The sequence below is a fragment of the Rhinopithecus bieti genome, unplaced genomic scaffold (assembly GCF_001698545.2).
Source record: "Rhinopithecus bieti isolate Rb0 unplaced genomic scaffold, ASM169854v2 scaffold_3057, whole genome shotgun sequence".
Taxonomy (NCBI): domain Eukaryota; kingdom Metazoa; phylum Chordata; class Mammalia; order Primates; family Cercopithecidae; genus Rhinopithecus; species Rhinopithecus bieti.
In genome coordinates, this window is record NW_016803927.1 from 470,076 (window position 1) to 480,581 (window position 10,506).

General features: G+C 39.4%; 1 protein-coding gene across 1 annotated transcript in view; it reads right to left on the reverse strand.

Moving 5' to 3' along the window:
- Nucleotides 1–313: 313 nt before the first annotated feature.
- Nucleotides 314–10,506, reverse strand: part of IFT88 (intraflagellar transport 88) — a 130,135-nt gene continuing 119,942 nt past the window's right edge. The window contains 2 exon segments of the mRNA XM_017859227.1: nucleotides 314–626; nucleotides 870–980. Coding sequence (XP_017714716.1) covers nucleotides 505–626; nucleotides 870–980 — 233 coding nt within the window. The 3' untranslated portion in view covers nucleotides 314–504.

Consider the following 10,506-nt stretch of genomic DNA (forward strand, 5'->3'; position numbering starts at 1 on the left):
TTTAATAGTGTTTCTAATCCCCACGAGGCAAAGCTTCCAAAGAATTTCCAAACTCCAAGCAATTTAAGTATGAATAGAAATTGTGCTATGTCCACAGAGCGTTTTTCAAGTTGCAAGCCATGAAATCAATGTAGTGACTTCACTACTAGCACTTTGTTTGAATGAAACTATAGAAAATATTAGCATGTACTGCAATAATAAGAGTAAATTTTTATGACTACATACACATATATGTACTAGGTTGTGTTATAAATTTATTTCTTCCTGTGTGCCAATGTTTTCAAAAAGCTAAGGAAGTCACTGGCCTAAAGTATTAGTTTTACCTGTTTTTATTCCTTAAAAGAAAAAACAACTTAAATGCATACTTACAGAATAGAATACACTTATTTAAAGTTTTGACAGTGAAAAAAAATTACAGGTTAGATATTTAATCCAAGGTTTAACATGAGGATGGTCTCATAGGGCAATTTCTTTCCTTTAATAAATAATATATTAAAGTGAATATTATTCTGGAAGCAAATCATCTCCTAATTCTTCATCAGCAAAATCATCCTCATCGATCCTTTTTTTGGCTGCAGTTTTTGGTCTTTCTATTTGAGGGCCAAGCGGGTCCACATAGGAGGCATCTAGGTTTCAAAAGAGATTGTCATGTTAGAGTTATATGAACAAACAAAACAAAACAAATGTGAAACCAGTCAGGCTCATAATCAAAACGAATAACTCAGAGTGAACAGAAATGGTCTCCCAAGTCATTTTACATTTTATCTGTAAATATCAATTTCTTAAGAATCCCAGCGACACCTTTTGGCCATCTCACCAGTCTTCTTCAGACCTGCTATGTGTGGAGGAACTGGGTGGGGAGCACTTGCCTATTTCTTTGTTACTGCTACTTTCATAAGGTTCATTTGTCCCAGGTAAAGCTCTGAGTCTGGCACTTAGTCGTTCACCTTTACTACTGGCACTATAGTTCTGGCCACTATCTGAAAACACAAAAATAAAAATGCATTTGTTTAATATGTTGAGAAAACATAAAACTACATTATGCATCTTAAAGCATACTTATTTGCCAAGAAACAAGCAGGTTGTTTCATTTGGGAGCCAGCTTCTTAGGGATGTAATTCTTGTTTTCTGAAATTTAAAAGAAATACCTTGTGGGAATCTGTAATATAGATAAAACATCACTTAAGAGTAGTCTGTACATGTATTCTTTCAAATGTGTGCTTAGTTATAGGTTTCAATTTTATGGAAGATCTTAAGAGAAAGTAAGAGATCACCCTGACTAGTATAATCTAGCAAAGAACAAAGCACCTGAAGAAGGAACAAATGGGAAGTCACAAGCTCAGATCAACCTCCTGTCATGGCTGGAGAGGGGCCCTAAAACCACATCACATGAAAAACAGCAGAGGAGGCTAGGTAAACTTAACCTAGTGGGCAGAGAACCTAGACCACACAAGCACTTTCTTCAAACATTTGAAGCGTGTTCATAGAGAAGAGGATTAGACTTCCCCTGTATAGCAGGATAGATTTTGGCTTGATATAATGACGAACCTAAAAAAGAATTATAATTGCCCAAATAGGCAATGGCTGCCTTAGGGAAAAATGTAGTATGTATCACTGAGGATTTTCAGATACAGCTGAACACTAACATGAGTAGGAAATGCTATAGTACTTTTTAACCAGAAATTTCTGTAGTATTTTCTAGAAGAACTACTCCTCTAACCCCACAGTTTTCCTTTCTTCCCCTTAGAATTCCTACAGTGATATTTTTTCTATTATGTAAGCCTCACTTTTAATGAGAGTAGTCCACTGATAAACACACTGACCATTTCTTTTTTGAATATACTTTGTATTTGAGTTTACTGATAATGTCTCTGGAAATAAACCAGAACAAGACGGTCTTGAAAATCCCCACCTTTTAAGATCGGCCAACTGACCCAAAATAGTAAGTCCTCGCTAAGGTTCTTATCCAAAACTTTACCATCGCCCTTACCACTGATGTCACCGGAAAATAAAACGCTTCAGTGTATTGAATATGTCTACACACTTTAGTATATTTTAAATTATTCTGTCCCTCTCTATTTTTTGTTTTTTTGTTTTTTTTTTTTTTTGAGAAGGAGTCTCGCTCGCTCTGTCGCCCAAGCTGGAGTGCAGTGGCCGGATCTCAGCTCACTGCAAGCTCCGCCTCCCGGATTCACGCCATTCTCCTGCCTCAGCCTCCCGAGTAGCTGGGACTACAGGCGCCCGCCACCTCGCCCGGCTAGTTTTTTGTATTTTTAGTAGAGACGGGGTTTCACCATGTTAGCCAGGATGGTCTCGATCTCTTGACCTTGTGATCCACCCGCCTCGGCCTCCCAAAGTGCTGGGATTACAGGCTTGAGCCACCGCGCCTGGCCTCCTCTCTATTTTTTGTTAAAACAAAAGTTAATTTTTTCCATGCAGAAATGTATATGGGTGTCTGTTAAACTGCCTGAGCGAGCTCAGATCAATAAAGTTTGAAAAACATTGCTCTAGGGATATTTCTTTTACTTTGCTTTTTTTTCCTGAATAATGTATACCCTACCTGTCTCCAAGAAAGGTTTAAGATAAGCCACCAAATATATACATAATAACCATACAGCGATCTTTTAAAAGATGAATGAGTATGTGAGAAGAAAAGTTTGGGTGAGAAACGTAAAACAAAGTTGGGAGGGAGTGGTCCAAACAGGCCTTCTTGCCTTAGGGTTTGCAGTCAAGGAAGGGCACGGGCCCGCACAGTTCTTTGACTCATGGGTACAGAAGATATGACAACCAATGTCTCCACAAAAATGTAGGTGTTCCCATTACAGAGATAAGATGGAAATGCCTCACAGAACTGCTCACTGAGGAATACTGTGGAATGTCAGAAACACACCCTCATTAATAAATACAACAACGTTACTTCACTTTTTATATAGATGTAAATTACCAACAAAACCCTGATAGCTCCCTCAGGCACCCCAAACCCTTCTGAAATCCAAATCCAAATTCCTAGCCTGAAAGATTCAAATTTTGTGGAAAAAGCAAACCTTTAAAAAGTAAAATTTGGGGCCAGGTGTGGTGGTTCACGCCTGTAATCCCAGCACTTTGGGAGGCCGAGGTGGACGGATCATGAAGTCAAGAGTTCGAGACCAGCCTGATCAACATGGTGAAACCCCGTCTCTACTAAAAATACAAAAATTAGTCGGGCATGGTGGCACACGCCTGTAATCCCAGCTACTCAGGAGGCTGAGGGAGAAGAATCACTTGAGCCTGGGAGGCAGAGGCTGCAGTGAGCTGAGATCATGCCACTGCACTCCAGCCTGGGCTACAGAGCGAGATTCTGTCTCAATAAATAAATAAATAAATAAAAATAAAATAAAGTGCTTATATAAAAAAATAAAACTTGGCTGGGCAGAGTGGCATGCACCTATTATCCTAGCTGCTTGTGGGATGAGGTGGGAGGATCACCTGAGCCCAGGTGTTCCATGCTGCAATGAGCTATGACAGTACCACTGCACTCAGTCTGGGTGATACAGCGAGAACCCATCTCTAAAATAAATAAATAAATAATAAAACCTGACCTCATTTGAAAAATTTCAGTTGTCCAGTTGAAAAACTATAAATGCAATTTTTGAAAGTTTTATTATGAGGACTAGTGTGGGTAATATTGTGAATACTGTGGTTTCATCATTTTCAACTAACTTTCATGGAGTAATAATGTCAAATGATCTTTTTTTTTTTTTGAGACGGAGTCTCGCTCTGTTGCCCAGGCTGGAGTGCAGTGGCCGGATCTCAGCTCACTGCAAGCTCCGCCTCCCGGGTTTACGCCATTCTCCTGCCTCAGCCTCCTGAGTAGCTGGGACTACAGGCGCCTGCCACCTCGCCCGGCTAGTTTTTTTTTGTATTTTTTAGTAGAGACGGGGTTTCACCGTGTTAGCCAGGATGTTCTCGATCTCCTGACCTCGTGATCCGCCCGTCTCGGCCTCCCAAAGTGCTGGGATTACAGGCTTGAGCCACAGCGCCCGGCCCAAATGATCTTTAACAAAGGTACCAAGGCTACACACTGGGGCAAAAACAGTCTCTTTAACAAGTGGTGGTAGGAAAACTGGCTATTTCTATGCAAAATAATGACATCAGATCCTTACCTCACACCATAAGCAAAAATTTAACTCAACATACATTCAGTAGTTAAATGTAAGATCTGAAATTATAAAACTCCTAGAAGAAAACATAGTGGAAAACTGACATGACAGTAGATTTGGCAATGATTTTTTGGATATGGTATCAAAAGCACACACAAGAAAAGCAAACATAGGCAAATGGTACTACGTTAAACTTAACAACTCCTGTGCAGCAAAGGAAACAACCAACTGGGTGAACAGGCAACCTATAATATTTGCATACTATATATCCAATAAGCGCTTATCCAAAATACATTAAATATCCAAAATACATAAATAATTAAAACTAAATCAATCTAAAAATTGGGATCTGAATAGACATTTCTCCAAAGAAGATATACAAATGGCCAACAGGTATATGAAAAGCATATGGTCAACATCACTATTCACCAGGGAACTGCAAACCAAAACCACAGTGACACACAGCCTCACACCAGTTAGGATGACTACTATTACACACATACACACAAATACCAAAAAACCATAGAAACTAACAAGTGTTGGTAAGAATGTGGAAAAATTGTATCTCTCATGCATCCTTAAAGGAAGTGTAAAATGGTGCAGCCACTATGAAACACAATGGAGGTTCCTCAAAAAAAAAAACACAACAACAACAACAACAACAACAAATAGAAATAGTGGTAGTATACGATCTAGCAAATCCCACTTGCGAGTATTTAGCCAAAATAAATGAGAAGAGGATTTCAGTGTCTTCACATCCACATTCACTGCAGTATTATTCACAATAGCCAAAAGATGGAAGCAACCTAATTGTCCATTGATAAATGAATGAATTTTTAAAATGTGGCATATACATACAATGAAATATTATTAACCTTCAAAAACAAGGAAATCCTGTCACACACTACAACATGGTTGAACTATGAGGACTTTATGCTAAGAGAAATAAGCCAGTCACAAAAAGACAAATACTGCATAATTCTACTTACATGAGGTATCCAATGTAGCCAAACTCTTAGAAAGTAGAATGGTGGTTGCCAGGAGAGGGGAAAGGGTGAAGAGGGAAGTTGTTCATTGGATACAGAGTTTTAATTTTGCAAGACGAAAAATTTCTAGAGCTCTGTTGCACAACAATGTGCATGTAGCTAATACTCTGTATCGTACACTTAAAAATGGGTAAGATGGTAAGTCTTAAGGGTTTCTGACCATCATAAAAAAGGATTTAAAATTTTGCATACCTTTATATGCAACAATTCCACTTTAAAAAATGTTTATTAAGAAAATAAAAAAAAATTTTTGGCTGGGCATGGTGGCTCATGCTTGTAATCCCAGCACTTTGGGAGTCTGGGGGGGTGCATCACTTGAGGCCAGGAGTTTGAGACCAGCCTGACCAACATGGCGAAACCCCATCTCTACTAAAAATACAAAAATTAGTCAGGCATGGTGGCACATGCCTGTAATCCCAACTACTTGGGAGGCTGAGGCACAAGAATTTCTTGAACTTGGGAGGTGGAGGTTGCAATGAGCCAAGATCACACCACTGCACTCCAGCCTGGGCAATTGAACGAGACTCTGTCTCAAAAAAAAGAGAAAAAGAAAATCATAAAAATATTTGATGAGAGGAAGATGTGCATGATATCATGGGAAATGATGGAAACAGGGTACAAGTACACACACATATTCATCTCTGGGTATGTGATTTTGATAACTTTAGTTTCTTCTTCTTCCTATCATTATTATTTTATTTTATTCTGGAGATAGGATCTTGCTATGTTACCCAGGCTGGAGTGCAGTGGCTATTTACAGGAACAATCAGTACACTGCAGCTCTTGGTCCCATGATCCTCCCACTTCAGCCTCACAAGTAGAGTGCACCACTGTAAATGGCTCCTGTTAATTATTTCTGTAATTTAGTTACCAATTATTTTTGTCTGGCAGTTTTCATCTTCCACAATAAATAGTATCCATTTTGGGGGCAGTATTTTAATCTCAAAAAATTTTATCTGAATCTATTCAGTCCTAGAGTTCAGACATCTGTAGTCTCACTTTTAAAATATATTCTTTATCTGATAATTACAATATTTGTAGTCTTTGAAGACTGGACTCTATAGTTTCTGTTGTTGCTTACTCTTAGTGGCTTATTTCCTCATGCGTGCCTACTTTTTCTTAACTGTAGGTTCTTATTCTTTGAAACTTAAATTCCTTCAGGGAGGATTTAAGTTTATTTCTTGTAGGCATCTTGTAGCCTCACCAACTCCAGTCCACTTGAAACCAAGTTTTTAGCTCGGTGTTCTTCAGAACACACAGATATAACATGTACTCCAGCTCCAAAACTATGTGAGTGAAGGCTTATAGTTAGGAATTATCAAAAGAGCTCTTCTTGTTTTCTACATTAGAACCAAGGTGAAAATCCATCATCTGTAAGGTGGCCTCTTTTCTTTTCTTTTCTCTTCTTTTCTTTTCTTTTCTTTTTGAGACGGAGTTTCGCTCTTGTTGCCCAGGCTGGAGTGCAACGGCATGATCTCGGCTCACTGCAACCTCCGCATCCCGAGTTCAAGCGATTCTCCTGCCTCAGCCTCTCGAGTAGCTGCGATTACAGGCATGCGCCACCATGCCTGGCTAATTTTTTTTTTTTTGTATTTTTAGCAGAAACGGGGTTTCACCATGTTAGCCAGGCTGGTCTCAACTCCTGACCACAGGTGATCCGCCTGCCTCAGCCTCCCAAAGTGCTGGGATTACAGGCATGAACCACCGTGCCAGGCCAGGGTGGCCTCTTTTCTACTTGGCCTACTGAAAGTATTGCCAGTGAGAAGTCCCAGCTCTGTGACAGGGACTCTTTGATCTGACCTCTGCTCTGGCCTTTTTGAGGCCCCAGGCCCTATCTCTTGGTCTCCGTGAGTGTCTATAATCTGAGGCTCTCGATCATGAGGGATTAGCTAGGCAAATGCCAGTTCCTGCACTTGCTTTACTCTTTTGGATTTAAACTTTCTAGACCTTTTTGGCCTCCAAAGAATTTCCTTCTTTCCTTCCAACTCGGTCATGCATTTTTAAAGGCTTTTTTCATTTTGTTTTCTTTTTTCCTCCTCCTTCTTCTTTTCTTTTCTTTAACATTCAACATAACACTTTTAGGAGAGCTATACTTGGAGTTTTCCTGAATATTTAGACTATCTTACCATCAGACATAGATGTCTGTAATAATTTTATAGTCAGTAGAAACACGCAAAAATGTCATTTAAAAGGCTAAGTCTAACCCCTTTATTTTTCAGATGAGAAAAGAGGCGTAGGATAGTGAAGCGAAGTGACTTGTTCAAGAGTGCATAGTTAGTGACAAGATCAACACCAAAACCCAGCCTTCCTGCCAGCCTGGTCCTTGCCTGTTAGACAAATAGTGCCTCTTTAGCAAACGATCCATGTAAAGTGTGGCACCTGGACCTCATTCATATTCAGATTCCAAGCATATGCTATTCCCAGCTCAGCAGTTTGGCTCGCCCCACAAAATGTGGCTGTCTTAATAATGACAGTTAAGCATTTAAAGGAAACTCACAATCTCTTTTCACCACCCTGTATTTTAGACCCTTCTGCTGGCCCCAGAACAACCTGACCCCCTCCTTGCCTTATTAAGCAAGTCTGCAAAAACATATTAACACATTTCTACTCTGTGGCCCTCTACATTCTGACTTGACCAATGTTTTTACAAGGCAATGCATACTAAGAAGATGACCTATTTGTAACATTTTAGAGTGATGTAGTTTTAAAATATGAAGGTGTTTTTTTTTTTGTAAGAAAGTGACTTTTAAGCCGGGTGTGGTGGCCTGAGCCTGTAATCTCAGCTACTCAGGAGGCTGAGGCAGGAGGAGAATTTGAGGCCAGGAGTTCAAGAAAGTGAGTCTTATAAAAGGGTCTATTCACAGAATAAATTAAGTAAGGTTAAGGGGCTAACTACATAAACTTTGGTGAAAATTTCTCTCCAAATAAAAATGAATTGTTTCCAAGGAAAGGCAGTCTTTACTCATTTAGAAGGAATATGGTTATGAGTATGAAAATAATTTATAGCAGTAATAAACTTAAGATAGAAAAAATACAGAGAAGATGAAAAGCAATGCCCTTCATTTTTGCTAATTTTCTAAACAGGTTATGGCAGAGATTTTTATCATACTTAAATTCAATGATTTTGTGAAACTGAGTACATAGTACATTTACATAAGTAGTGAAAATAAGAAAAAATGTATCAATTTCTTTATCTTTAACACCACCGATGCTATTTTAAATTCTGATGAGTGTTAACTGTGCTCCTGCTCAGTACCTTATGCTGTTCACACCCAGCAGAGGCAAAAGGAGACACAGCCACTGCCTTCAGGAACTTTACAGTCTGTGGGTGACTTTTACCTTAAGCATTCACTATAAATAATTTCCATGATGTCATACCTATAACATGTTTTAAAGATCCAATAAAAGTACCTGCCTTGCCTGCATTTTTCTTATTTTATTGATTTCTGTATGAACATTATTTTGTTTAGAGAAAAGTAAAAAAGAAACTACATTGTGTGATTATTATTAGTCACTGCACTCCAGCTGCAAATAAGATTGTCTCTCGGAAGGTATATCATCTCTTAAAGCTGTTATGTTAAGTGATCTAAGTCTATGGAGCGTCCAACGGCAACAGCATCCCCCTTAAAGATGAGCCAAGGAAGCTCGATGTGGGATATCACCGCAGTGGGGAAAAAGGGGCCTGTAATAACTGCTGCAGGGCGACACAACTGTGGAGAACATAATTCAACTGGGAATTATTTCCAGTTGAACATTTAGTTTATTCCCAATGTTTCTACTGTAAATAATGTGATCAATATGTATGTACATAATTATTTCTTTAAAGTAAGTTCCTATCAAAGGGTATGGGCATTTTAATTAATTAATTAATTTTTTGAGATGGAGTCTTGTTCTGTCTCCCAGGCTGGAATGCAGTGGCGCAATCTCCGCTCACTGCGACCTCCACCTCCCGGGTTCAAATGATTCGCCTGCTTCAGCCTCCTGAGTAGCTGGAACTACAAGTGTGTGCCACCACACCCTGCTAATTTTTGTATTTTTAGCAGAGACAGGGTCTCACCATGTTGGTTAGGCTGGTCTCGAACTCCTGACTTTAAGTGATCTGCCTGCCTTAGCCTCCCACAGTGCTGGGCTTACAGGCATAAGCCACCGCACCCGGCTGCGTATGGGCATTTTAAAGGGCTTGATGAATATTTCCAAACATTCCCAGCAGAGTGTGCCACTTAGAACTCTCCCCAGCAGAATTTAGTTAATAAAGAGTGCTCATCTCATCTCATCCTTGCTATCCTTAGGAATTACCTTTTAAAAAACTTCATTGCTAATTTTATAGGTTAGTTTGTGCTGGTAGCAAGCCCTAACCCTGTCATAAACAGGCCTGAAAGAAACTGGCCATAAACAGGATTTCTGCAGCAATGTGACATGTTCGTGATGACTATCGCACACACTGCTAGAAGCTGTTGGTTTACTGGAGCAGGGCAAGGAAAACCTGGCCCCCGCCCTGAGCAGAAAACTGCTCAAACCACAAACAATAGCAGGAGCGGCCTGTGCTTTAACATGTTTTTGCTGCAGATAATCAGCCAGGGCCTGTTTCTCTGCTCCTTGCTACAAATGCTGTGTTTCCTATAAGGAATGCTTTTAGCTAATCTATAACCTATAGAAGCAATGCTTAGCACTGGTTTACTGTCAATAATATGTGGGTCAGACTCTGTTCGTGGCTCTCAGCTGTGAAGGCTGTCAGCCCCCTGATCCCACTCTGAACTCTATTTCTGTGTCTGAGTCTTTAATTCCTCCAGTGCTGCTGGGTTAGGGTCTCCATGACCGAGCTGGTCTTGGCAAGTCTGCATTGTTTTAGTTACTGGTGAGGCTGTATATTTTACCACCATGTGTGAGAGAATAGTTTATATCCTCTTCTCTACCTCCCTGCAACTCATTCACTTCTTAAATCATTAGAGTCTGACTTTTGCCTGTAACAGTGCACTGAGACTGCTTTCTTTAGGGCTATCAACACTATCTCAGTTGAAAAATCTAATGGCCTTCTGTAGTCTTTAAGGCCCAATTAATCAATACATATGTAATAATTTTTCAACATTCCCCTTCCCTTAAGCTAGCAAGTCTATCAATTGCCCCATTGGTTTCTTATTTTTTGAAAGTACTATCTAAAATGAAACTTCCTAAAAAATTCTGCCCATTTCCTTGAATGTGTGATGAATATAGTGGTTCCAACTTTTTCAAATCTCTTCTTAAATAACTCTCTTTTGGTGTGCTATAAACTGACTTCATTATCCATTAGACACTTTGTAAAAGTTTTTTTTTTTTTTTTTTTT